The 27,323-nt window shown below is 47.5% G+C and overlaps 1 protein-coding gene across 5 annotated transcripts in view; it reads left to right on the forward strand.

Annotated features, from left to right (window-relative positions):
- Positions 1-406: 406 nt before the first annotated feature.
- The window catches only part of ABAT (4-aminobutyrate aminotransferase), a 44,676-nt gene continuing 17,759 nt past the window's right edge, over positions 407-27,323 (forward strand). The window contains exons 1-4 of one of the 5 annotated variants that reach the window (XM_053276155.1): positions 407-531; positions 19,068-19,201; positions 25,667-25,764; positions 26,632-26,661. In XM_053276155.1, the coding sequence (XP_053132130.1) occupies positions 19,132-19,201; positions 25,667-25,764; positions 26,632-26,661 (198 nt within the window). In that variant the 5' untranslated portion in view covers positions 407-531; positions 19,068-19,131. Of the gene's footprint in view, positions 532-6,349; positions 6,460-13,672; positions 13,692-16,246; positions 16,389-19,067; positions 19,202-25,666; positions 25,765-26,631; positions 26,662-27,323 lie in introns of those variants that run through there. The other 4 variants (XM_053276157.1, XM_053276158.1, XM_053276156.1 and 1 more) reach the window with 4 other exon arrangements.

Consider the following 27,323-nt stretch of genomic DNA (forward strand, 5'->3'; position numbering starts at 1 on the left):
GCTGGGACTACAACAGCTCCGAAGTGGATTGTGGCTGGGATGATGGGAGTTGTAGTCCAACAACCTGTAGGCGCCCAGCGAGGGGAGCCCCGGATAAGAGCATACTCAGCCGCGTTACCATAAATTAACCTTTGCCCAGCAGCAGAGGTTGAGCCCCAGAGCCATCTTCAAATCCCTTTCTCAAGGCTGGTCTCAGAAGGAGGAAACCCCATCGCAGACGGGGTGGGTGGGTGGGGGGGTCTTTCCAGCCTCCCCCCCCCCCCCCCACGCATCCCCTTTTAACGCCCCCCTCTCCTGCGTCCAGCCTCCTGGCCCCCTCCCCTGCTTGGAGGGGTGTGTCATCTTCGGCCGTTCCAATTGGCCGGCGCTGTAGTGGAGCCGACAGTCCTCAGCTGCGATTGGCTACGACGCGTTCGGCGAGCGAGCCAGCTTTGAGTCGCCCTCTCGGCTCTGCCAGTGGGCTGGAAGGTACGCGGGGAGCCCCAGTGGACGCGGCGGAGGCTGGAGCGGGCTGGAGGTTGCCCAGTCGCGGTGAGTGCGTGGGGGACCCGGCGGGGGGGTGGGCATGCTTTCCTCCCCCGGGAATCCTCCTCTGCCCGTGCGCCCCCCCCCTTCTGCCTGTCCCCGAAATGAAGCATCCTAGGCATTTAAAATAGGACCACCACCCGCCGCGCCTCTTTAGAGGGTTGTGGGGGGGTTTCTTTGGGGGGGGCGCCCCTTTCCAATGCTTTCCTAGGAAATCCGTCCTAATCTTTCTCCTCTGGATGTCATTGCATCGCCTCTCTTCCAGCTTCTTGGGGGGAGGCCCTATTAATATGCTCCCCCCCACACACCCATTTTGGAGCTGCTTTGCTAATATTTGCAGACGTGCCCAAAATATGTTATTAGCAAATAATGTTAGTAGCAGATGTTAATTTGCTCCGGATTGTCCCTGTTAACTCCCCGTCTCGTCGCAGAGAAGCTTTTTCCTGCTCTCCTTCCCCCCCACCCGCCAAAACCCCCATTGGGTGGGGGGTATTTACTAAGTGTTTTCTCTATCCCTTTTCCTGATGTCTCTGCCCGCCCCCTTCAATCTCTCCAGTGAGTGACCCCTGTGGGGACAGAGTGCTCCCTGTCTCTTCTCTTGGTTCTTTGGAGAGGGCCCCCTCCAAATCTCACCCTCCCCACTTCCAATTTAGGCACCCCCTTCCCCAATTTCTTTCTAGTGCCATTCTATGGACCCCTTCCGATTTTCCTGCCCCCCCTTCTATTGTAGGTGACCAACCCTCTCTTTCGTTTGCCCCATTTTGTGGATTCTGTGACCCAACATTGACTCTCTTCAGCATCCCTTTTGCGGAATCCCCTCCTGCTTTACAGCGCACCGTTCCATCTTCAAGAAATGCTGATATAGGGGGTCTCTCCACCACCTGTCTCATTTGGAGGGCATTCTCCCATTATGTCCCTGTGGCCTCATTCTGAGGATGCCCGGTCTCCCCTCCTGGCCTCTCTCCATCCTCCCTAAGAACATCATGATTGGAGATCTTTTGCAGCTTTTTTTTTGAACTTTTACCAACACCCACCCATATACACACACACACACACCTTCCAGAATTGTAAAGTTCCGGAGTATTCCCAAACAAGCAAACTTAGTGAGGGTCTTGCACTGAGATCTAGGCTGCAAATTTATTTATTTTATTTTATTTTATTTATTGTTGCATTTATATACCGCCTTTCGTTAAAAGACAACCCCAAGGCGGTTATGTCAAATGTCATCCTGTAGCTGGCTGGGCCCTAAAGGTGGCACCTTGTTCAATCTAGCATTGAGTAGACATGTAGTGGGTTGCATGGCTCATCAGTTTAATTAATTAATAAATAATAATAATAATTTAATTAACTTTGTTTGTTAGCCACCCCATAACAAATTGTTCTCTGGGCAGCTTACAAAAACAACATCAAAACCTGAGATAAAAACACACATTAAATCATAAGGGGGGGGGGATACAAAGTACAATACAAAAACACATTTAACACATTTTTAAAAAATCATTTACAATTGGATCAAAAAAATGTAAAAGGCCTGAGTGAACAAAAAGGTCTATACCTGGCATCTAAAAGAACAAAGTGATGAAGCCAGGCGAACCTCACCGGGGAGGCGATTCCATAAATGGGGTGCCACCACCGAAAAGGCGCTCTCCCTGGTAGCCACCTGCCCAACTGGCAAATCAATCACAGTAAAGCAGGGCTTCTCAACGTTAGGTCCCCAGATGTTGAACTGCAACTCCCATCATCACCACTTCGGCCATTGTGGCAGGGGATGGTGGGAGTTGTAGTCCAACTAGATCTGAGAGCCCAGGGTTGAGCAGCCCTGCAGGAAAGATCTGTGATGGGGCCAGTGGAATCCATAAAGCCGACATGTCAAGGCCTCTGTGTGTTTGCGGCACTTCTGGCTTGCGAAGCATCATACTTTGCATTTGTACAGCGCTTCCAAGTGCTTTATTTATTTATTCATTCAGTGGGGGGGGGGGGGTTTATACTGCCCTTCCAAAATGGCTCAGGACGTAGCTGGGGAGAGGGGGCCCGTGTTCACCCCTCTCCCTGGCAGCCCCTCAGAGTGAGGGAGATAATGAAGAAAATAGGTGGGATGGAGCTGGGGGACCCTCAGGATGGGGCCTTTGAACCCATCCACTCAATTGTAGTTATACCCCTGCCTGGTATGGCCAGCTGCTCTGCATGCACCAATTCTTCTATTCCCCACCACTACAGTCATAGCTGCCCCAGAACTGCCAGACACACCCCTTGCATCACCCCTCTCAAGAAACCCCAAACACATTTCGGCCAAAAGGCTTGGCACAACCCAATAAAAAAAGGGGGACCGACAAACTCTAACCCAGACCAGCCTAGCCAACAGACTCTAATCCAGCTCCACCCTAATATAACCCCTCCCCCCACACACACACCAACTTCAGTGAAGCCACCTAATGGCACAGTGGGGAAACAACTTGACTAGCAAGCCAGAGGTTGCCAGTTCAAATCCCCACTGGTATGTTTCCCAGACTATGGGAAACACCTCTATCAGGAGCAGCAATAGAGGAAGATGCTGAAAGGCATCATCTCATACTGTGTGGGAGGAGGAGAGCTGGTCTTGTGGTAGCAAGCATGACTTGTCCCCATAGCTAAGCAGGGTCTGCCCTGGTTGCATATGAATGGGAGACTTGATGTGTGAGCACTGAAAGATCTTCCCCTCAGGGGATGAAGCCACTCTGGGAAGAGCAGAAGGTTTCAAGTTCCCTCCCTGGCAGCATCTCTAAGATAGGGCTGAGAGAGATTCCTGCCTGCAACCTTGCAGAAGCCACTGCCAGTCTGTGAAGACAACACTGAGCTAGATAGACCAATGGTCTGACTCAGTATATGGCAGTTTCCTATGTTCCTAACCCACCCACCCCCACCAAAGGCAATCACAGGGCTCTGTGGTCACCAGGAGTCAAAACCAATGCAACGGCACTTTACCAACCTCAGTCCCACACCAAAGACCCAGTACCAAAGGCAGGCCCCCTTTGGCATCCATCTACTTGCCCAATGGCACCCACACCAATGGCTGCACCTCTGACCCACCCCAGTCTCTACCTCTCCCTTGGCCCCTGGAGCCCAGATGATGGAACTCAAGCAAGTTAGATATCCTTTATTGCAGTCCTCAACCAGATAAACAATCATCATTGCTGATGGAACTCACCCCCACACAGCTGCAACTCTTCCAGGCAAGCAGGACAGGGGCCCAGGCCAGCAACAGGAATCCCAGCAGACACTGTTGCCTGCTGATCAAGGCCAAAGCAGGGAGGTAGCAAGTCACAGCAATCAACCAGCTCAAGCCAGGGAGATTCAGGTAGAGAGAAAAAGAACACCCCAGTCTTCCTCACTGCCTCTGGCATGCCCCAGTTCTTTTAAGCCAAAAACATTCCAGACCCCACCTCTCACATGACCTCTGGAGCCCAGCTGATGGACCTCACCCCCACACAGCTGCAGCTCTTTAGCGACACATTGCTTCCTTCTTCTTGCTCTTTCCCCTAGTCTTCTTCTCCACTTGTGTCTATTTCTTACCATAAATAATTCTTTGCCCTCCTTTACGCGCTATTTGGCTGGGGTCTCCATTGGGCCCTGCTGAGATTCCAAATCCTCCAACTCTGAAAAAGTTCTCTTCCCATCAGTGGATCTCCACCCCCACCACCCCCAGAAAACCCCCTGCATCTTTGTAGATTTTTCTCCCCCCTTGGCCAAACAATCAAAGCTTGTCTGCTTTAAGATTTTACAGTTGTGTTGTTTGACTGTGGTTGACATGAGGTCTTTGTGCTTTTTCAGGTGTGTGTATGTGTGCATGTATTCTAGGGATTGGCGTAGCAAAAGCAGGTTCATGCAGAAATGGTTTCTTACAACTTGTGTGACTGTCTCCTGCCCTGTCCGGTTGAAACCAGAAAGGCTTCTGCTTCCCCACTGCCGTTGGGGCTGGAGAGAGTGCAGAATTGAATCCTTTGCCCAGTATAGATTAATAGAAAGATCTTGCATCATAGAACAGAGGTGCAATCAATCATATTTCTAACGACATGTTATAAAACCATAACATTGCCCTTAGCCACGTTATGAGCAAAAATCAATGTAGTATTGGATTGCCAGTTAAGCATACAGAACTTTCTGATACTGAGCCAGATACTCTTCTGTCTAGCCCAGTATTGTCTCTTCAGACAATATTTTGAGACTATTTCAGGCCTCATTCCTGAATTTCCATCTCGCCTTCATGAGCAAGTGCAATCAAATTTCTTGCTCTTCTCCTTTAAGAGATAAGCAAAATGTGTGGGCCGTATTCTACCCAGCTGCCTGATGCGAGTAAGTAAACTTTCTAATACTCTGGGCAGTGAGTGCAAAGGGAATGGGATCAGTGTTCCCTCTAACAGGAATTCCCCAATGTTGCTGAATACAGTTCCCAGAATCCTCAGCTGCAATTTTATTTTTATTTATTTAATTTATTTATTTTTACATTTATATATTGCTTTTCTTCCAAGGAGCCCAGAGCAGTGTACATGGTTATGTTTATCCTCACAACAACCCTGTGAGGTAGGTTCGGCTGAGAGATACATGACTGGCCCAGAGTCACCCAGTGAGTTTCATGGCTGAATGGGGATTCGAACCCAGGTCTTCCCAGTCCTAGTCCAACACTCTAACCACTATGCATGCTGGCAATGGCTTTTACTTGGGGATTATGGGAGATGTAGTCAATAACATCTGGGAATCCCTGTTAGAGGGGACACTGGTGATGATAGCCAACAACCTGGATAACTTTAAGAGGTCTATCAATGGAGATCTATCAATGGAGAGGAGAGCTGGTCTTGTGGTAGCAAGCATGACTTGTCCCCTTAGCTAAGCAGGGTCCACCCTGGTTTGTATTTGAATGGGAGCCTACATGTGTGAGCACTGTAAGATATTCCCCTCAGGGGATGGAGCCACTCTGTGAAGAGCATCTAGGTTCCAAGTCCCCTCCCTGGCAGCATCTCCAAGATAGGGCTGAGAGAGACTCCTGCCTGCAACCTTGGAGAAGCCGCTGCCAATCTGTGTAGTGAGCTAGATGGACCAAGGGTCTGACTCAGTATGTGGCAGCTTCCTCTGTTCCTATGACCAGGAAGGACCGTTCTCTGTCTGAAACACTGGAAAGCCACTGTTGGTCAGTGTTGACCTGAGGTGGGCCAGAGGTATGACTTATGTGTAAGACGGCCTTCTATGTCCAGTGCAGTCCAAGCAGCTAGATTGGAACAACACAGAACTCTGTGTCTGCATCCCTCTTTGCTTATTGCTCTGTGGATATAGTCCCTTGCTGGTTCGTAGTTATTGATTGCCTGTGTTGATGTGTTTGCTGTTCTGCACTCATGTCTGCTAACTCATCAGTGTTTTGTTAGATGTGCCCTGAACACTTTAGAGGTGGGCAGATTTTAAGCTTCTGGGATCTGCTGTAATCCCCCAAGGTCTTCCAATATCGTAGCTTCACTGCTGTTATTGGTACTTCCTCCCTGGAGGGTGAGGAGCACCACAATGGGGGAGAATGTAGGGCTGAGCATTGGTGCAGGTGGGGGTTCCCCCCCACCCACCCACCCGCCACCCATTCCGTCTGCTCTGATTGCAGCAATTAAATTTTAAAAACGGGGCTTCAAAACTTTAAAGTGTGTCTGCTGGGAAACCACTGGAGCGATTTCTTTGACATTTGAGGGAGAAGCCTCCAAAGTTCTGGATTACCTTCGCAGAAATGCCTGCCTATCCCTTTAATTGTGGATTGTAGATGGAATCATTGGAGTAATTCCAGAATCCAGAATCTGTTTCTCCCGGGTTCCTTTCAAAGGAAGCTAGAAGCAAGAGATGCAGCTCTTAACCCCACAGTTGTCCTGCTGAATGGCTGACATGTAATATCCAGGAAGTTTCAGTCCAACCACATGCAAATAGATGGTCAGTCAAATGTAGGAATATGTTCTGAGCAGCTGTGTCTCTTCTGAGAGGATGCAAAACACCAGGATACTGTCTGTTTGCTAGGAATTTCTGTTTGGCTGGTCCCATGGGCTAATAGGATGTCTTTTAGTTATCATATTGCTTTGTTTTCATTCTTTTTGACTGAAAGTTACCATCCATGGGGAACTTGTTGAAAAAGTGAGATATAAATATTTTCAGTACGTAAATAAACTCCGTGTCAGGGACGTTGGGCCAGTCGTGCTCAAGTGCATTGTTCTCAGAGCTATGGGTTTTCTGCACATGCACAGAAAACCTGCAGAATTTGGCAGGAGAAATAGAATATGCTGAGAATCTCGGCTTCCCTTTTTCTGCTTTCTGTTTGAAGTCGGTAGTCTTTGCGGCTGCAAAGATAGGCTTGAATGTCTGTAGAGTATTCACAGCCCCTGGGTATCTCCTATTCGGACAGACCTGGATTTATTTCAAATGTAAACCACTCCCGTGAGTTTTGATAATAGTAAATCGGCTTCTAAGTTGACTTCTCGCCTGGTTTCTGCCTTGAAGCGGCCAGAAAAGGAAGCTTCTGTTAACCGCAAAATATGTGTTTTTCCTTCCTCTGGGCTGTTCAAAGTTGTGTGTGAGCAAAGTTGTGTGTGTCTTTGTAAAACGGCTTGAAGCTTGTGGGGGGCAGGATGATGTGAATTTTGGATCTCTGCTCCCTGGCAGTATTTGAGCTGGAGGCTAACAATCCAGTCTGCCCAAATCTCTCGAGCCAGGTGTGTCTCAAGCGTAAGACGAGAATGAAGACACTCAAAGAGACGTTTGTACAGATGACTGACCGTAAAGCACCACAATAAAGCAGGGCATCGGCTTTGCCTCGAAGCCTGAGGTTGCAGAAACTTCCGCCGAATTCCGTTTCTTTGAAAGAATGCTTGTGCCTGCGTGCGATATCTTGATGTATGGTCTAAGGCAGTGTTTCTCAAACTTTTTGGAGTCAAGGACCGCTAAATTCTTCGTGCAGAGTTTCAAGGACCGCTACATTCTTTATGCGCAGTTTCCCGGACCAGCAGTTAGTAAAGGGGTTTCAAGTCTGTCTGTCTGTCTATCAGACTTCTATACTGCCCAAAACTTGCATCTCTGGGCAGTTTAGAATGAAAATAATATAAGCATTAAAATAATTAAATTTGGAATCTTTTGCAAACATTGAATATTAGGGGTTCTTAACCTTGGGTCCCTCAGTTAAACTCCCATAACCCCCAACAACAATGGCATTTGGCCATTATGGCTGGGGATTATGGGAGTAGAAGTCCACCAACGTCTGGGTACCCAAGGTTGAGAACCCCTGAATCTAAAAGCCTGGGTGAACAAATTTGTCTCCAGTATGTCTGGAGTGGAGGTGCTTGTGATTACTCAATGGAGAGGGGATGCTGGGCCATTGGAAAAATTCAAAAGCTACATGGGGCCAATGAAAACAACATACAAGCAAGCCCCACTGATGCAAGAGGGAAACAGCGTTCCCTCTCAAGGCGCCTCGACCACAACAGGCAGCTGGGTTTCAATCAACCAACCTTTGGCTGCAAACAATGAGCATGCAAGAACCAGCAGCCCTTCAAGTGGCGCCCACTGCCATACTTTTTCCTCCATGCCCCCGCATCGCATACAGTTTGAAGCTGTAAAGATAGGGAATAAGATAGCTGTAGGAAGATCTCAGCAGCACGTGGAGGCAAGGCACAAGAAGGGTCCCATGCCTCCGTGATACTCTTCCTCTTCTGTGCCATGTGCAAAATTGAGGAAGTGAGTGCCTTGATTTCAGTGTGGGGGTGGGGGTTTGACTCCCAGTCAGGGACCGGCACTCAACCCTTCGGGGACCGGCAGCGGTCCAGGGACCGGTGGTTGAGAAACACTGGTCTAAGGGATGACTCATAGTTAGGACTCTGGAACCTGCCCGCTGTCAAAAGGCAACGGCAGGCAAGGACTTTGATCGTTTGGACAGGAGAGCTGGTCTTGTGGTAGCAAGCATGGATTGTTCCCTTTGCTAAGCAGGGTCTGCCCTGGTTTGCATTTGGATGGGAGCCTAAAGGTGAGCACTGTAAGATATGAGGGGGCCACTCTGGGAAGAGCTCCTGCATGCTTGCAGGCAGAAGGTTGCAAGTCCCCTCCCCGGCAGTGTTCCCTCGTGCACACAAGTTTTTTGATGTCCGCTCAGTTAATTTTAGGTTCCACTCAGGTTGAATCAGGAAGGTCCCATTCTGAATGCACATGTGCACACATTGCCTTGATGCTCCCGCTGAGAACAAAACTCAATCTGCACACAGATGGGAAAAAAAAAATCAGAGAGAACATGGTTCCCTGGCAGCATCTCCAAGATAGAGCTGCAAGAGTCTCCTGCCTGCAACTTTGGAGAAGCCGCTGCCAGTCTGTGTTGACAGTCCTGAGCTAGATGGACCAAGGGTCTGACTCAGTATATGGCAGCTTCCCATTTTCCTGTGAGAGGGAGAATTCTGCTGTCAGAGTAAAAATGTGCCTATGAAAGCTTTCTGGACTGTGAAAGAATAAGAAGTAATTTAATAGTCCTTGTCATTCCCCATGGATTTGTCTGTGCCCCAGGTTTGTTTGGGGCGACCCTTCTGCACGATCTGGTCCCTTCCTGCAGGCGCTGGCCTCGGCTGATGCAGAGCTGTGTGTCCTTTTGAGCTTACAGCTGCCAATGCTAGTTCTCCTTCAAGCCAACCCAAATTCTGCACGATGAGCAGCAGAATTATGTAACCTACAAAGACTATTCCAATGCAGCAAGTCTATACAAAGGTCTCGTCCTGTTTCTGCTAGCCATGGGGAGAAGGAACTAGATAGCGGCCAAGCCCTTAGCCAAGAGAAACCTTCTTCTGTCATTTGCCACCTGTTCCCCACATCCTCTCCATCCATTCCTTGCAGCCGTAAAAGACAGCAATGGAAGGGGATAGTTGCGAGCTACTGATTTGGAGATCCAGCCCTCAGTCTTATGATTTTGCTGCGCTTGCATGGAATTGCGAAGTTTTGCTGTTGTGTGCGTTGCTTGGATCTCGGGAGCGCACTTTTTTTGAACCTTTAATCCCTGCAATCAGATCAAAGCCGAGCGGTTTGCGAGAGCTCTGCAATTCTGCCGTTGTCCCCGGCAGAAAATGCACAGCGAGATCACTCCGATCAAAGGTCTTGCGAGCAAACCTCACAGCAGGTGCTTAGCTTGGAATGGGTACAGATGGGTGTAGAATAGCCGAGACTGTTCAGGCTTAAAAACATGGCCATGGTAAGGAGAATTTGAAATTTTACAAGTCTGTGAGATTTGCAGTGTCATATTTTTTTTCCTGAATCCAAGACCAGGTTTTCTTCTAAGGTGTTTGATATTAGAAATCCGGAGGTTGTCTTAAATTCGGAGTCATGTTCCTTTTGAGTAAATGTAGGTATAAATGCAGGTTAAACAGAGGTGCACAACTTTGGCCCTCCAGCTGTTGGACTACAACACCCATCACCCTTGGCTGTTGACCACTGAAGATAATGGGAGTTGTAGTCCAACAACTCCAGGTTCTGGTTCAATTCCTGGCAGCATATCCAGGTAGGCCTGTCTGAAACCCTGGAGAACTTCTGCCAGTGAGCGTAGGTAATACTGAGAGTAGGTAATACATTAGTAGATAATGCTAGATGGAACAGTGGTCTGATAGCTTCAAATGCACATATGAGAGTAAATCAGCACCATGGAGAGCATTCCACAGATGAGAGGCTACCACTGGAAAGGCCCCGCCTTGCGTCATCACCCACCTTATCCCTAAAGAGCTTCAAGGAAGATCTCAACAGTCAGGCAAGTTCATTCTACAGGAAGGCAGTCCTTGACGTAGCTGCCCCCCCCCCCCAACCTGTTTAGGGACTTGCTATATCCCTCTGCCTGGAAATATCTCAAGGTAGTATATAGGAGGAGAGCTGGTTTTGTGGTAGCAAGCATGCATTGTCCCCCTTGCTAAGCAGGGTCCATCCTGGTTTGCATTTGAGTGGGTGACTATATCTGTGAGCACTGTAAGATAGTCCCTTAGGGCAGGGCTGCTCAGCTTTGGCCCTCCGGGTGTTTTTGGACTAAAGGTAAAGTGTTGGTCTACAGCTCCCATAATCCCCAATCACAATGGCCAGTAGCCAGGGATTATGGGAGTTGTAAGCCAACATCTTCAGGAGGGCCGAAGTTGAGCAGCCCTGCCTTAGGGGATGGGACCGCTCTGGGAAGAGCAAGAAGGTTCCAAGTTCCCTCCCTGGCAGCATCTCCAAGACAGGGCTGAGAGAGACTCTTGCCTGCAATCTTGGAGAAGCCGCTGCCAGTCTGTGTAGACAATACTGAGCTACATAGACCAAGGGTCTGACTCAGTATATGGCAGCTTCCTATGTTCCTAGTATTTGCCATCTGCCGTCATTATTTATATGTGCTTATAAAAATCAAAATAATTAATTATTTAAAATCTTTTGCCCAGGGGCACATTTTAGTTGACTCAAATCAGGTGATGGGATTGATTAATTAGCTAAATGTGACTGGCATTTTTTTTTTTTAAATCAACCTTGGAGTTTGGGGAGAAAGGGGTCTGGAAGGGGAGTCTTTTAGAACACTGAGTGAATCCTAATTTCCCTAGAAAAGCTTTTTAAAGAGTCCCCCCCCCCCCCCCGCCGCCAAGTTTCTGCCTTTGGAATGATAAACCGGATCTGACGGCAAATGTCCCTTTCCGTTTGTCTACTGCTTCTTGACACTAATGTGGCCTACTTTGGTTACTTGCAAGCACTTGACATGTCCATCTCTTGTAGCGAGAAGTTGCTCCAGCGTGGGAACTCTCTCTCTCTCTCTCTCTCTCTCTCCTCTGCCTTGATTTGGGTCTTCTGTTTAAAAAAAGTCAATGGCCTAAGACCATCTGCTGAGTTCTGGGCTGGGAGGAGATGTGATCTGGAGACGTCCTCGCTCTCATAGGAACATAGGAACATAGGAAACTGCCATATACTGAATCAGACCATTGGTCTATCTAGCTCAGTATTGTCTTCACAGACTGGCAGCGGCTTCTCCAAGGTTGCAGGCAGGAATCTCTCTCAGCTCTATCTTGGAGAAGCCAGGGAGGGAACTTGAAACCTTCTGCTCTTCCCAGAGCGGCTTCATCCCCTGAGGGGAATATCTTCCAGTGCTCACACATCAAGTCTCCCATTCAGATGCAACCAGGGCAGACCCTGCTTAGCTATGGGGACAAGTCATGCTTGCTACCACAAGACCAGCTCTCCTCTCCGCTCTCCTCTCCCATAATCCCTGCTCTCCTCTCCAACTTGGCTGCTCTGCAACACCAGCTTCCACAGATGTGGTCTGTTTTTGTTTAAATGATAGTTGAGTCTTTTAAAGCCTTACTTTGATTAGAAGGTCAAATTGTACTTCATGCTACATGTCGGTGTACTCTGCTCCCCCCCGCCAGATTCGTTCAGCCCCCTCCCTCGCTCCTTTTAAAGGCCTTCTTAAGACCTACCTGTTTCGCCAGGTTTGCCCTTTAATTATTATTATTTTTAATTGTTATTGGTGATGTTGTTGTTCACCACCTAGAGTCTTTGTAGGAGGCAGTATATAAGAATATTTTGATTAATAAGTAAATGTAGGGACCTAGGAAGCTGCCATATACTGAGTCAGACCATTGGTCCATCTAGCTTAGTGTTGTCTACACAGACTGGCAGCGGCTTCTCCAAGGTTGCAGGCAAGAGTCTTTCCCAGCCCTACCTTGAAATAGTGCCAGAGGGCGAACCGGGGCTTATCAGCATTCAAGTCCTACAGCAGACTAGTGTCCATTCATCCTAAAATGAATGGCCAGGGAATGCCCTTGGAAATGCACTGGCTCCTTCCAAATGACCACAGGAATGGGCTGAATTTCCAAATGGCCCTTCAGAAATTCCATCCATTCCGGTGGCCATTTGGAAGGAACCAGTGCATTTCATGGGCATTCCCTGTTTTAGTACATTCGCTATAGTTAACATGATCAGATGCATAGTGTCAGCCTGGTGGACTTGGAAAAACAGGAGGCTGCTTTTATTATTATTATTATTATTATTTTATTTTATTTTATTTTATTTTATTTTACATTTATATCCCGCTCTTCCTCCAAGGAGCCCAGAGCGGTGTACTACATACTTGAGTTTCTCTTTCACAACAACCCTGTGAAGTAGGCTGGGCTGAGAGAGAAGTGACTGGCCCAGAGTCACCCAGCTAGTTTCATGGCTGAATGGGGATTTGAACTCGGGTCTCCCCGGTCCTAGTCCAGCACTCTAACCACTACACCATGCTGGCTCTCTCTAATTTTATACCAAGTCGAACTATTGGTCCATCTGGCTCAGTATGGTCTACCCCAGGGATTCGCAACGTCGGGTCCCCAGATAGTATTGGACTTCAACTCCCATAATCCCCAGCCCCAGTGGTCTTTGGTTGGGGATCATGGGAGTTGAAGTCCAATAACATTGGGAGACCCAGAGTTGAGAATCCCTGGTCTACACTCTCCAAGCAGCTCTCCAAGGTTTTCAGCAGGAGTCTCTCCCAGCCCTACCTGGAGATGCTGCCAGGGAGTGAACCTGGGACCATCTGCTTACAAAGCAGGTGGTCTACAACTGAGCTCCGTCCCCAAAAGTGGCCCACATGGGTCCCATCCAGGCACCAACTACACCAAGCCCTGCTTAGCTTCATCAAGGCGGTTGTATCCTGTGCCCTTAGACCGTGCTCTGTGTTTGTGTTTCTGACACTTTTAAATAGTAGCCAGGAAAGGGAGGAAGGGACTGATCAGAACCACAGTGTGCTTTGGGGTCAACTAGGCAAAATGCCGTCGAATTTTGGAAGTCTGTTCCCAATATTCCCCCTTTTCCTCCTTGCCTGTCCATCCATTCCCAACAGAAAAACCAGTTTCTCCAAGATTTTGCAGGGAAATGCTAATGGGTACGGTGAGCCCTGCTGCAGCATCCTGGGAACGGAACGGACCACAGCTGCTCTCTCGTGTCTAATCATTACAAATGTATTGGGTGGTTTTTCTGCCCTGGGTTTCTACAGCAACCATGTAATAGCTCCACCGAAGAGCTGTCAGGGTGATTTATCGCTCCAAAGGCAGGCCCCATCCCTTCCTCTCCATTGGTCCGTCCCCTCCCCTCAAACTCCTGCTCCACGGTGGGTGCCATGGAAACACGACAAGGGCACGCCAGTCTGCTGTGTTTCCTCAAGGGTGAGTGGGAAAGAGCCACCATTCCCCCCCACCACCAGATTTTTTGGTTGTGGATCCGCAGCGTGTCTCCAAGGTGTGCGTGCGAGTGAGCGAGTCGGGCATTCCTGGGTGCAGACGCTTGTGTCTCGTTGCTCCAGTTTTATCCGGCAAGCTCATCTTTCTTCCAGAGATACAGGAAGATGGCTGGTGTGTGTACGAAAGATGTGTGTGTGTGTGTGTGTGTGTGTGTGCGTGTGTGTGTGTGCGTGTGTGTGCATGTTCTGAATTTCAGGGCATACTTTTCAAAACGCCTTAAAATATAAAGAGCACCCTATTTACCCGAATAGAAGACGAGGTCATGCTATTTACCCAAAGGGAAAAGGAGCCAAAATTTAAGTTGACCCCCCCAGTTTCTAGCATCAAAGCACTTGGAAGAAAGCTAGTTTTGGATTCAGGTAAATACAGTATCTAAACATATTGCTACGGACAAAGTCAAATTATATAACGATTTGAGTTGCACATAATAACTAATGTAATGTAATGATAGTAGCAGAAATATGCTAGAGTGACAAGTTATTTCAGAGTTGTACAGAACGTTCTCAGCGACACATTTCTACAAATACGTGTAACAGGGGTTCTCAATCCAGATGATGTCAGACTACATCTCCCATCAGCCATTGTGGCTGTGTATGATGGGAGTTGTTGTCTAACATCATCTGAGGACCCACGGTTGAAAACGCCTGCTCTCTTGTGTTGAATGCAACGTGTAATTTGGTCATATTTGGGTTTTGTTGTCATCATCAAATATTGGCTGCACAGAAGCCAATTGGTTGGCTTCTGCCAACAATTCCTGCACAGGAATTGGTTCAGGAGCACAACAACGCCTGATTCAGACATGCTGTACGAGTGTACAGCGTAGTGTACACTCGTACATGTGTTTGTGTGAATGACTGAACCTGTGTTCCTTTTTAAAGTGAACCTGGATCCAGGCTCTTCAAATGGAGGGTAAAGTTGTGCCATCGAGTCGGTGTTGACTCCTGGCACCCACAGAGCCCTGTGGTTGTCTTTGGTAGAATACAGGAGGGGTTGACCTTTGCCTCCGCCTGTGCAGTGTGAGATGATGCCTTTCAGCATCTTTCTATATCGCTGCTGCCCGATATAGGTGTTTCCCATAGTCTGGAAAACACACCAGCGTGGATTCGAACCATAACGTCTTGTTCCCTAGGCAAATTACTTCCCTGCTGCATCATTAGGTGGTTCAAATGCAGGGTACATCTAGGGAATGCGTTCAGCATAACATGTGAATGACTGTACCTGTGTACAGACCTGTACCTGTATATGTTATACACTCATATGTTGTATGAATGTTACACATAACGTGTGAATGGCCCTCAAGTGTGGAGGAAGACCTGAACCCTTTCCTTCTGCTACAACCCCAATCTGGGTCAGGGCTTCTGTGGCCACTATTTTCAACCAGAAGCTCCCAGTGGTATCATCAAAGAGAAGCTGAGAGAGCCCATAAAGGCAGCTGATTGAAGGCTCCTAGCTTTGGAACATAGGAAGCTGCCTTCTACTGAGTCAGACCCTTGGTCCATCTAGCTCAGCGTTGTCTACACAGACTGGCAGCGGCTTCTCCAGGACTGCAGGCAGGAGTCTCTCCCAGCCCTACCTTAGATGCTGCCAGGGATGGAACCTGGGACCTTCTGCATGCAAGCAGATGCTCTACCCCTGAGCTATGCCCCGTCCCCTAAGGCAGGGCTTCCCAACCTGTGGTACACCAGATGTTGCTGATCTGTTACTCCCATCATTGGGCACCCCTGCCCTAAGGGGAATGTCTTGCAGGGCTAACATGGAGTCTCCCATCCAAATGCAAACCAAGGTGGGCCCTGCTTAGCAAAGGGGGACAATTCACGCTGGCTACCACAAGGCCAGGTCACCTTAAGTGGCGCAGTGGGGAAATGCTTGACCAACAAGCAGAAAGTTGCCGGTTCGAATCCCCGCTGGTAGGTTTCCCAGACTATGGGAAACTCCTATATCAGGCAGCAGTGATCTAGGAAGATGCTGAAAGGCATCATCTCATACTGCGCGGGAGGAGGCAATGGTCAACCCCTCCTGTATTCTACCAAAGACAACCACGGGGCTCTGTGGTCGCCAGGAGTCAAAATCGACTCGATGGCACACTTTACTTTACCTTTACTACAAGTCCAGCTCTCCTTTCTGCTTGCGTTTTGTGATGGATATAGAGTAGTTCCACTTCTCCAGGATTTTACTCCCAGTTCGGTCCCCCCAAGTCCCCGACAATTCCTCCCCCCCACACACACAAAAAGGCCCTGCCTGCCTGTGAACTTCCAAGGAATATTCAGGGGTCAGGCTGATTCAGCCAGGAAATCGTTAGTTTTCCCGCAGGCAAAAGACAGCAGCAAATCGTCCAGCCTTCGAATGGTGCCGATTGAGCAAGGATTCTTGGATGGTCCCTTGCTGTGGGAGGAGATGAGCCCTTGTGGTCTGTGAGTCAGCATGTTTAGTTCCTCTCAGCAGCAGTTGAACTGGATCTGACCTGTTTTTGCAGCTGCTGCGATGCATACCGAGATTTTAGCGTGCAGGAAAGAGAGAGGTTTACTCCAGGAGAGATAGAGGTTTCCTCCCGGGCCGAGAGAGAATGCATCCTTCGTTGGAAAAACAGTCCTTAGCTTAAGAGGTTTGAGATTGTGTCCTTGGGTATGTACGTTCTGCACATTTGATGGTTCATGTGGTGCAGTTCTGTGCGTGTTTTCTCAGAAGGAAATCCAGCTGTGTCCCATGGGACTTACTCCCTTGTAAGTGTGGAGGTCCAGCTCTCGAATGTCAACATTGGGGGCCAAATTATACTTTGTGTTAAGGGCGCCTCAAAAGCCTTTGGTTGGTTTTTCTTTCCTAAATTAACAGATGTGGGGGGTGCAATCCCTGTGGGGGGAGATGGTGGGCACACAGCGGGATAACTTTGATTCCCTCTCTCACCATGCCGTGGACCTGATCCCGATTTCCACCCCCAGGTCCCTGTATCTCCTGTTTAGGAAGGGGGAAAAACAAGCAGATAAGGGCCAAATGATGTCCATAATTATTATAAACTATTATTAGAGGCTGTTATTGAAGAAACCTGCACTGGATCTCTCCGAGTTAGCCGGTTATGGACCTGTCTCCAGCCTTCCATGGTTGGGCAAGGTGATTGAGAGGGTGGTGGCCTCTCAACTCCAGGCAGTCTTGAAGGAAACAGATATCTAGACCCATTTCTAACTGGCTTTCGGGCAGGCTATGGGGTTGAGACTGTTTTGGTCAGCCAGATGGATGATCTCCAATTAGGTAATGACTGAGGGAGTGTGACTCTGTTGATCTTTTGGGATCTCTCGGCGGCTTTCTGTACCATCAACCATGGTATCCTTCTGGGTCACCTGAGGGATTCTTGGCTGATAGGTCAGCTATGCCCATTTCTGGAGGGAAATGACCTTAAAACAGAGGTACTAGGGTTGCCAACGTTGCGTTGGCTGAAATTGGGATGGGGACACTGAGAGGGGGCCAGGGGCTGGGCCCCCTACGGACGGGGCTTGTCTTGGCCTCAGGTGGCAGCTTTGAAAGTGTGGAGGAGTCCAAAGAAAAGTTTAAAAGAGAAGTTTAAAAGTGGGAGAAATTGAGTCCCGAACGAGACGAGCATCTCCCCGCAGGACATCGGGACATCCTGTGCAGTGCAGGACAGTTGGCAGCCCTAAGTGGTACATGTGCTGGTAACCTCCAGGCTTGACTACTGTAATGCAAATACATGGGGCTGCCCTTGTATGTAGTCTGGAAACTACAGTGGGTGCAGAGTGCCAGACTGATCTCCAGCAGCCGGACTGATCTCCGGGATAACCCGAAGAGGACATATAGCAAGGACCTTAAAAGAACTGTATGGACTACCCATATGTTTCCAAGCAAAATACAAAGTGCTGGTTGTTGCCTAGAATTAGCGGCTTGGGTCCAGGGTACTTAAGAGCGCATCTCCTTTGTCATGAACCCTGAAGCCTATGAAGATCACCCAGGGAGGTCCGGATATGGCTGCCACTGGCCCGTTTGGTGGCTATTTGGGACTAGGCCTTCTCTGTGACTGCCCCAGGGCTCTGGAATGCACTCCCTGTTAAAATCAGAGTTTCTCCATCTCTGGCTGTCTTTAAAAAGACCCTCAAGACGCACCTGTTTTCTCAGGCTTTTAATTAATTTTATGTCATCATTTTAATCATTTTATTCTGTTTTTATATTTGTTGTGTTTTTAACTTGTGCACACCGCCTAGGGAAGCCCATGTCAGGCGGTACAGAAATATGATGAAATAAATGAGGATAATGTGAAGTTTGGCCCCAAGAGTTTCCAGGGAGGGGGGAATGACAACATGTTTTAAAGATCTCAAGCTTTTTTGTTGCTATGTCAACTTGGAACCGTTCCTGGCCTTTTGACTCTGGGTCTGCAGGAGAAAACTCTCCAAGGCTCTTGAAAGTGCATATGGCCAGAGGGATATAGGAAAGTCGCTGAAGCCAAATGCTTTCCTGCCCCCACCCATTGAAAACAAGTGTTTGTGATGCTTCTCTGTGAAAAGTGGATGGATGTGAGTTTGGATCTGAAATTATTGGCCCAAATCTGTGGTGGGAAAGAGAGAAAGGCAGGGAGAGGAAGCAACAAGAGCGAACAGTGTTCGCATTTTAATTAGGCTTTTTCCAAGTTCTTTGACCAGCACTGATGCTAATTCTGGAGTTGGGGGGGGGGGCTTACAAATCTGGAAAACCTCCAACTCTGAATTGGGAAGTGGCATTATTTTGACAAACAGCAGTGTTAATACCGCACAATGTCACATCCGTTTGGTGATGTCAAGGCTTGGGTCTCCATCTCAGTATGTGTGTGTGTGGTGACTTGAGATGAGGGGAAAGATGCATCTTTTTGGCAGTGGAGCGTATAACATGAATATTAAGGTGTCAAACGCACCTTGGCCTTTCATACGCTGAAGTTGGTGAAGTTCATTTTGTTTGAACTGTCAATAATAGGTTATAGTAGATGTTTCCAACCTTGGATCCGTGGATGGTGATGGACTATAGCTCCCATCATCCATGGCAACAGCGGCTGGAGTGGATATGGATGATGGGAGTTGTACTCCAACATCAGCTGGGAACCCCTGTATTATAGGATCGTTCTGGTTGTCAAGAATATTTTTATATACCCAAATCTATGGAAGGCAGAGTAAACAAATTGGATTAAATGAAAGACTCGGATTCTAATTCAATTAGAATTAGAAATGAAAGGACCCAAATTCTAATTCAAGACCTGTTCTGAAGCTCCTGGACTGCAGCCACATGAGAATAACTTTGGTTGTATTCTCTCTCTCTCTCTCTCCTTCCCAGATCATCAGCCAAAGGGGGGGGGAAGAGTTTCGATTTGTTTTCCTTGATTAAAGAGAAAGAGAAAATGGCGCTGATGCTGCTAAGCCGACATTTTGCGTGTTCATTGCAACAGAACAGTAGGATATTTGCAGCTGGTGAGTAATGCACAACTATGGTGACTACTATTTCTATCCCACTTTACAACGATGTCCAGAACAGAATGAAGATATTTGTGGGGTTCCATAGCCCAGGGCACTGGCTTCAAACTTTTCCCCAGGGAAAAGAAAGCTAAAAGCTGACCAGAAGATGAGTGCTGGATAAGTATGCCTGAAAGATAGCTTTCCCATGACCAGTATCAGTCAGGTCTGCCAATGCCTGTTAGGCTGACGGCTATAGGCCACCTCTGGCCTTGGAAGCAAGATGCCTCTAAATACCAGATCAGAGCATGGAGGAGGAAGTCTGGATATAAATGCAAGGAATAGGGGAGGGGAATAGAAATTGAAACCAAAAGTGAACATACTTGTCCAGTTTGGAGGAGAAAACTTTTTCTGACCGTATCCTCCATTGCAGAAGGGAAACGCCTATCATCATTAGAAAGCGGATTGAAAATAAAACAGCTAACATTATAATGCCCTTATACAAAACTATGGTGTGGCCACATCTAAAGAAGGACATTGTAGAACTGGGAAAGGTGCAGAAGAGGGCAACCAAGATGATCAGGGGCCTAGAACACCTTCCTTATGAGGCAAGGCAAAAACACCTGGGGCTATTTCATTTAGAAAAAAAGACGACTGCGGGGAGACATGAGAGACGTCTATAAAATCATGCATGGTGTGGAGAGAGTGGAGAGAGAGAGATGTTTTTCTCCCTCTCACATGACACTAGAACCGGGAGTCATCCCATGAAATTGATTGCCAGGAAATTTAGGACCAAAAAACGGAAGTCCTTTTTCACACAATGCATCATCAACTTTTGGAATTCTCTGCCACAAGATGTGGTGACAGCCAACAACCTGGGTGGCGTTAAGAGGGGTTTGGATAACTTCATGGAGGAGAGGTCTATCAACGGCTACTAGTCGGCTCCTGACTCGTGTTTTAAATTGTAATTTAAATCATTAAAACCGATTCCTCCTATGAAGCGATTTAAAAAATAATTTAAATTGATTTGATTTAAATCAAATCCACCCTAGTGTGGCATCCTAAAATGTCTCCTGGAATCTTCTGCAGCCTTCTTGGGTTCTGTGGCAGATGCACAAGGGTCCCTCAGCCAATCCTGAAGTTAGAAAATGTTCAGAACTGCTGGCCTGGGCGGAAAAACATGAACACTTAAAAGATATAGTGTCCATGTAATAGGTTTGTGTGCATTAGCATGTTGAAATCCGTTCCCATCCAAATGCAATTGTGGAAACCATCTGCTTGAAGTAATTGATTCCCTCTTTAAATGAATTGCTCAGCTAGTCTATTCTGATGCAACACGTTGGATCAATACCACAGTGAGGCTGGCAAATACGGTTCCGTTTCTGCAACGATTTGCCAGCATATTATCGGTGTTGCATAAACCGTGGGCCAGGAGGTCATACCGAGAGCTGAGAAATGGTTGGCGTAGCACAAACGGTTGTTTGCCAGTGCCTCAAAAAGTTGCATCCTCCAGACATTCTCCTCCCACTTCCCCCTCTTGGAAAGGAGGGAAATCTTCATCCTCTCCCCGAGTGAGGTTATTCAGGTTGGCAGTCTGTCTTTTCTGCAGCCCAGTTGCACAAACGTTTGTTTGTTTGTTTAATACATTTCTATACCGCCCCAAACGCAAGTTCTCTGGGCAGTTTACAAAACAATGTTTGCAATGTTTTCGGGAGGAGAGCTGGTCTAGTGGTAACGTAATATAAAGTGTGCCATCAAGTTGATTTTGACTCCTGGCACCCACAAAGCCCTGTGGTTTTCTTTTGGTGGAATACAGGAGGGGTTGACCACTGCCTCCTCCCGCACAGTATGAGATGATGCCTTTCAGCATCTTCCTGTATCGCTGCTGCCAGATGTAGTACCAGCAAGGATTCGAACTGGCAACGTTCTGCTTGTTAGCAAGCATGAATTGCCCCCTTAGCTAAGCAGGGTTCATCCTGGTTTACATTTGAATGGGAGACTACATGTGAGTCCTTAGGGGATGGGGCTGCTCTGGGAAGAGCATCTACATCAAGGCTGCTCAGCTTCTGCCCTCCTGCAGATGTTGGCCTGCAACTCCCATAATCCCTGGCTATTGGCCACTGTGGCTGGGGATTATGGGAGTTGTAATCCCAAACCAGCTGGGGGGCCTAAATTGAGCAGGCCTGATTCTACATGCTTGCATGCAGAAGGTCCCAAGTTCCTTCCCTGGCAGCATTTCCAAATAGGGCTGAGAGAGATTCCTGCCTGCAACCTTAGAGAAGCCGCTGCCAGTCTGTGTAGACAATACTGAACTAGATGGACCAATGGTCTGACTCAGTCTATGGCAGCTTCCTATGTTCCTAACTCTCGATCCCAGTGTGTTTATTTGTAAATCTGACTGATTCAAGGTTTCCTTCCAAAGTTAGGCTCCTGTGTGCCTTACAGGTTCCTTATTTTAGCTCTTGCATCTCTTCTCAGTGCCCTGGGAGACGTGTGTGACTTATCAGCCTCCTAAGTTAGTTAGTTAGTTAGTTAGTTATTTGATTTCTATACCGCCCTTCCAAAAATGGCTCAGGGCGGTTTACACAGAGAAATAAGAAATAAATAAGCTGCTCCCCTGTCCCCAAAAGGCTCACAATCTAAAAAGAAACACAAGACAGACCCGAGCAACAGTCACTGGAGGTTTACTCTGCTGGGGGTGGATCGGACCAGTTACTCTCCCCGTGCTCAATAAAGAGAATCGCCACGTTAAAAGGTGCCTCTTTGCCAAGTTAGTTATAATAAGTGTGTTATTTGGTGAGCGAGTCCAGCTCTTACATCATCAGACATCTTCCCCTTCTTCTTTGTGGCCTTTGAAAGACTCTTTCTTTCCTTGGCGTTGGGGAAAGGGGATCATTGAGCAAAAACCAGCCCCTCCTGCCACTTGTTTATCCTTGGGAGTATCTTGAATTACACTGTGAGTATTTCATAAATAAGGTTTCGTTACCAGAGTGTTGATGAAGGGCTGTGTTTACTTGCTGCGCTGAGCAACTTGGCCTCGTCTGTGGCTCTCAGCCAGGAAATGTAACTTCTTGGAAAAATCCACTTTCTCGCCGGCAGCGAGGCGGGTGTTTTAGCACTCATTCGGGACTCGGAAGAAGGACCTCTCTCTGACCTCGTGTGTTATACAACTTGTATTGCAAATAATGGTTGTTCATTACAGTTTGTGTCTTGTCCTTATTTTAAAAAGGGCATTTAAAAAAAAAAACCCAAAAAAACCCAAGGAAGTAAAACCTTAATCATACATTTGGAAAGTGAGTGGTAAGTGAGCACATTTTGTGCCGGTTACAAGCCACCTAATGGCGCAGTGGGGAAATGACTTGATTAGCAAGTCAGAGGTTGCCGGTTTGAATCCCTGCTGGTATGTTCCCCAGAAACACCGATATCGGACAGCCGTGATATAGGAAGATGCTGAAAGGCATCATTTCATACTGTGTGGGAGATGGCAATGGTCAACCCCTCCTGCAGGGGCGGAGCCACCATTGGGCGAATGGGTTCAAAGAACCTGGGCCGCCACCAATCAGGAACGAGGCTGTTGTTTCAGTCCCAAACAGGGCTGCGCAGAAATTGGAGCGGAAATTGGCCCGCACTGCGTTGGGCAGCACGGTCGGAGTGACTCTCCCTGCCTTAAAGGCAGCAGGGCCGATCGATCTCCCTCCCAAACGGGGCCACGTTTAGGAGAGAGATCAGCCTGCACTGCATTGGCAGCACGGCCGGAATGGCTCTCCCGGCCTTAAAGGCAGGGAGAGTCGCTCGGGCCCATGCTGCCCAATGACCCGTTTGGGAGGGAGACCACGTTCCCCGCATCTAGTGTCAGGCACGGGGGCGTGGCTGGCCTGACCCCTGCTTCTGGCGTCAGACGTGGGGCCAGGGGGCCTCCGCCAGCCTCCTTACACTCCTGCCCTCCTGTATTCTACCATAGACCCTCCTGCATTCTACCAAAGACAACCACAGGGCTCTGTGGGCACCAGGAGTTGACACCAACTTGACGGCACACTTTACCTTTTACCCCAGTTTCCTACAGACTTTTTGCCATCACTTAATATCCCAATTGGCTGGCTGGCTGGTTCCTCCTCCCTGGTGCCCTTCTTTGCCTGACATATTGCCCAGCATCCGAAGGGTAAGGTCACAGTGCTCCAGTGACACAGCATTACCCGTCTGTGCAAAGAAAACTGTGTCGATGGCAACACTCCCAGAGTCTAAAGTCTAAACTGGGGATGGGCAGAAGGTAGACCTCAGCGTGATCTGCAGATCCGCAAAGACGTATCACTCTCCTTGATCTCACAATAGCGAGGAAAGTAGAAGTTTAAAAAATTCTCTGCCTTGCTTATCTCTCTTCTGCGGCCTTCCTTACTGGCAGCCGGGTCTTCATGTAGCCTTCCTGGCTGGCTTGAGAATTTTGTGTTAGATTCCCTGAACTGCAGCAATAGTTTTGTATTCGCCTGTTTGTTTATTCAATCAGTCAATCAATCTTTATTGTTACGGTCATTCGACCAGCAAAACACAAAGTACAAAAGCGGTGTTCAGGAAAACCTCAGTATTTGCAGGGGTTCTGTTCCGGGCTGCAGCCGTGGATATGGAAACCATGAATATTGAGTATTTGAATCCTATGGGTCGTGGGGGTTAGGTTCCCGGTTAGCCGACAATGACCAGTGGCCAAAAGTTGGCCGGAAATGGCCCACATTTCTCCGGGGGGGGACTTCTTACCATGCCCTGCTGCTCCCCCTGAGACGGCCCCAAATCAGCTGAAAATTCGCACAGGGGTGGGGTGCTGGTTTTTTTTTTACAAGGATGGAAGCCATTTTGTGACTCCAAAGAAAATGGTGGCTGGAAACGACCTGGAACATGGCATGTTTCTCCCCCCTCCCCCTTTTCCGCATATGCCGAGGTTGGGTGTCTTTTTTCCTGACCATGGATCCACAGATGTGGAATCCATGGATAACGAGGTCCACCTGTACATGGCTATGTTTACCCTCACAACAACCCTGTGAGGTAGAGTAGGCTGAGAGAGATGTGACTGGCCCAGAGCCCATGATGTGCAGTCAGGAATTGCCTGAAGCCCTTGAGAGACTCCATTTTGCAACTTGCTCTGGTTGATGGACCCTGGGGGTTCTCATAAAAAAATTTTTTTTTGAAAGCCCAACTGCACACCTGACACTGTTCATGGGGACAATTTGCAATTCAAACATTCAGCTGCCATTAGCCAGTGTGGTGCAGTGGTTAGAGTGTTGGACTAGGGTCGGGGAGACCTGAGTTCAAATCCCTATTCAGCCGTGAAACTCACTGGGCGACTGTGTTTCACGGCACAATCCCATGGGCAGCCCTGGGAAGCACCCTTCCTTTCTTCTGTTCGGTGTCTTGGGCACCCTTTTGTCAGACCCCTGCGTTTCCTCTCGCCATCTCCTTTGTCCCAGTTATTTTAATGAGCCCCGCAGCAGGTCTGATTCTACCCACATGCCTTTCTACTCTTTAGAACGGTGAGCTTTCTTCTGACCACCTCCTTCATTATTTATTTGTATTTATTTCATTGATATCATGCCCATCCCAGTACAGCTCGGGGTGGTTTTACATCAAAAATGCAAACCATGTAAAATTGAACACAAAGCATAAAACAAAGGCAGTTAAAGGGCTAACACAAAACTCATTTTTGAAACTATTTAAAACCCATCAAATATTATTAAAAGTCAGCCTGAAAAGATGGGTCTCTTAAAAGCCTCCAAAGATGATGAGCCTCTTTACCCAGGGGGATCATGTGTGTATACTTAGTAATTTAGCATCTGGGCTCCTTGGAAGAAGAGTGGGATATAAATGTAAGTAAATAAATGAAAATAACTTCTTTCCTCAGTTCCTGGTCTCCTCTGCTCTTTTTCTTAAGCTACCTCTCAGTTTCCTTCGTTGATCCATTCCCATTCATCTCTTCTCTCCTTGTCTGAACAACATTCTCTTGTGACGACTTTCTATTCCCTCGTGAAATTTGGACTGCGAACATCCCCACTGTTTTATCCCCTGAGCATCTGGAATGCCCTGGCCATCACACCAGCTCAGCCAAATGCCCCGGCCATCACACCAGCTCAGCCAAATGCCCCGGCCGTCACACCAGCTCAGCCAACCAGTGTTAGCAACTAAACTACCACAAAGTGTAGGATGAGATTGATAAACTATAAATTAGTCAGGGCCCATTTTCAACACCAATGGGTACACCTGTGCATTATTATTTTTTTAAAGACTGTTTTGGTCCGGCTGTGAATTAAATAGGGAAGGAAAAGGAATGCCCTTTTAACAAGGGATAGTCATTTTTTCTTTTTGTTTTTCAAGCTGAAAATGTCAGGAAAGCTACGTGGACTGAGGTTTTCATGCTATGCAAATTTATTTAAATTTAATGCATATTAAGTAAATGGCAGACAGTTGACTTTCTTTAACTGGTTAACATTATATTCTTTGAAGGGCACAGAGGGATCAGCCAAGCTGCAGCTAAAATCGATATGGAGTTTGATTATGACGGGCCGCTCATGAAGACAGAAGTGCCTGGCCCCAGATCTAAGGTAAATTGTTAAATTAAGATGACCTTTTTATGAGTCCCCACCACCTCTAGGGGTGTTCAGAACCTAGAGGATCTGCCACCAGCCTGCCACTGCAGGTAAGGTGATCTCCCGCCCTCCCACTCCCCTTCACTCTTTTCAATATTAATTCAGTCATTAGGAATCCCTCCGATCTTGTAAAGGGGAATCCTTACCGGATTCCCCTTTACAAGCATCCCGAACCGGTTCTACCCGGTTCGTGTGCACGAACCAAACCGCCTCGCTGGTTCTAATGAACCCGTTCAGTTTAAATCCAAATGGAACCGCACACCCCTAACCACCACTCTCTGCTCTTTTTGGTCTTGAAAAGCATGACAACGTGCTGATGGATTGGCCCCTTGAAATTTAATTCCTTCTGTGTGCTCTCTGTGCATCACTGTGCATGTGCAGAGACCACACGTTGGAATCTTCTGGAGGGAGAGAAAAGAGACATTTGGGTGGAAGCCCCAAGTTCTCTGATAAAGATGGGTCTTTCCCATCATCTGCTACTTTTAACTTGGAGATAAAAGTATGACATTCTATGGATATAAAAGTATCCTTTTATCTCACCTGACCCTTTTGAGATGCCCAGTATTGAAGCTGAGACCTCTTTCACAGTAGACATGTATTCTGTTCTACTGCTATGCCTCCTTGCCTCCTAGTTCCCATCAAACTTGACAGTTGTATTGCTGGTTCTCCTCTAGCAGATTGTTGCACTGATCGGGGGGTGGACTAGCTGACCTCTGAGGTGCCTTCCAACTCTGACATTCTATGATGCTAGCATCGACTTACTAAAGCCAGCATTTTTACTACTTCATAACATTCTTTTCTTTTCTTTCCTGTCTCTTTCAGGAATTAATGAAACAGTTAAATGGAATTCAGGTAATTTAATTCAGGGGTGTTTAAGAATTTAATGGAATTCAGGGCATTTAAGAAAATGTATTCTCCATTATGAGCCTCACCACCCTTTGAGATAATCCAGAGAGGTCCATCTGCAGTTGTCACCAGTTCATTTGGTGCCCGCTCAGGGATGGGCCTTCTCTGTTGCCACCCCAAGGCTTTTGAATGTGCTTCTTGCCAAAATAAGAGCCTCCCCATCTCTGAAAGCTTTTAAAAGAACTCTTAAGACACATTTGTTCACCCAAGCTTTTTAACTAGAATTGTGGTTTTAAGCTTTTTAATTTCTGTTTTAATTTGTTATATGTTTGTTGTAAACCACCCAGAGATGTGTGTTTGGGGCGGTTCACAAATAGACACAATAAATGAATGGATTTCTCCCATTTTTACTTTAAATTTGAGCATTCTCCATCTTTATCCCTACATTGTCTTATAAATAGTGTCTGGCATCCAGACTAATGTTGCATCAATGTGAGGATGTTGCACTAGGAATGTGCAAAAAAAATCGACTGAATCTATTTGAATGTGAATCGATTCAACTCAAATCTGCTTGCACGGAATGGGATTTGTTCGAATCGATTTGAACTCGGGCGTTCAAATCAAATTTGCCCAAATGGCAATCAATTTGATTGAATCCCATTCTGTGC

Source organism: Hemicordylus capensis, chromosome 13 (assembly GCF_027244095.1).
Source record: "Hemicordylus capensis ecotype Gifberg chromosome 13, rHemCap1.1.pri, whole genome shotgun sequence".
NCBI classification, from domain to species: domain Eukaryota; kingdom Metazoa; phylum Chordata; class Lepidosauria; order Squamata; family Cordylidae; genus Hemicordylus; species Hemicordylus capensis.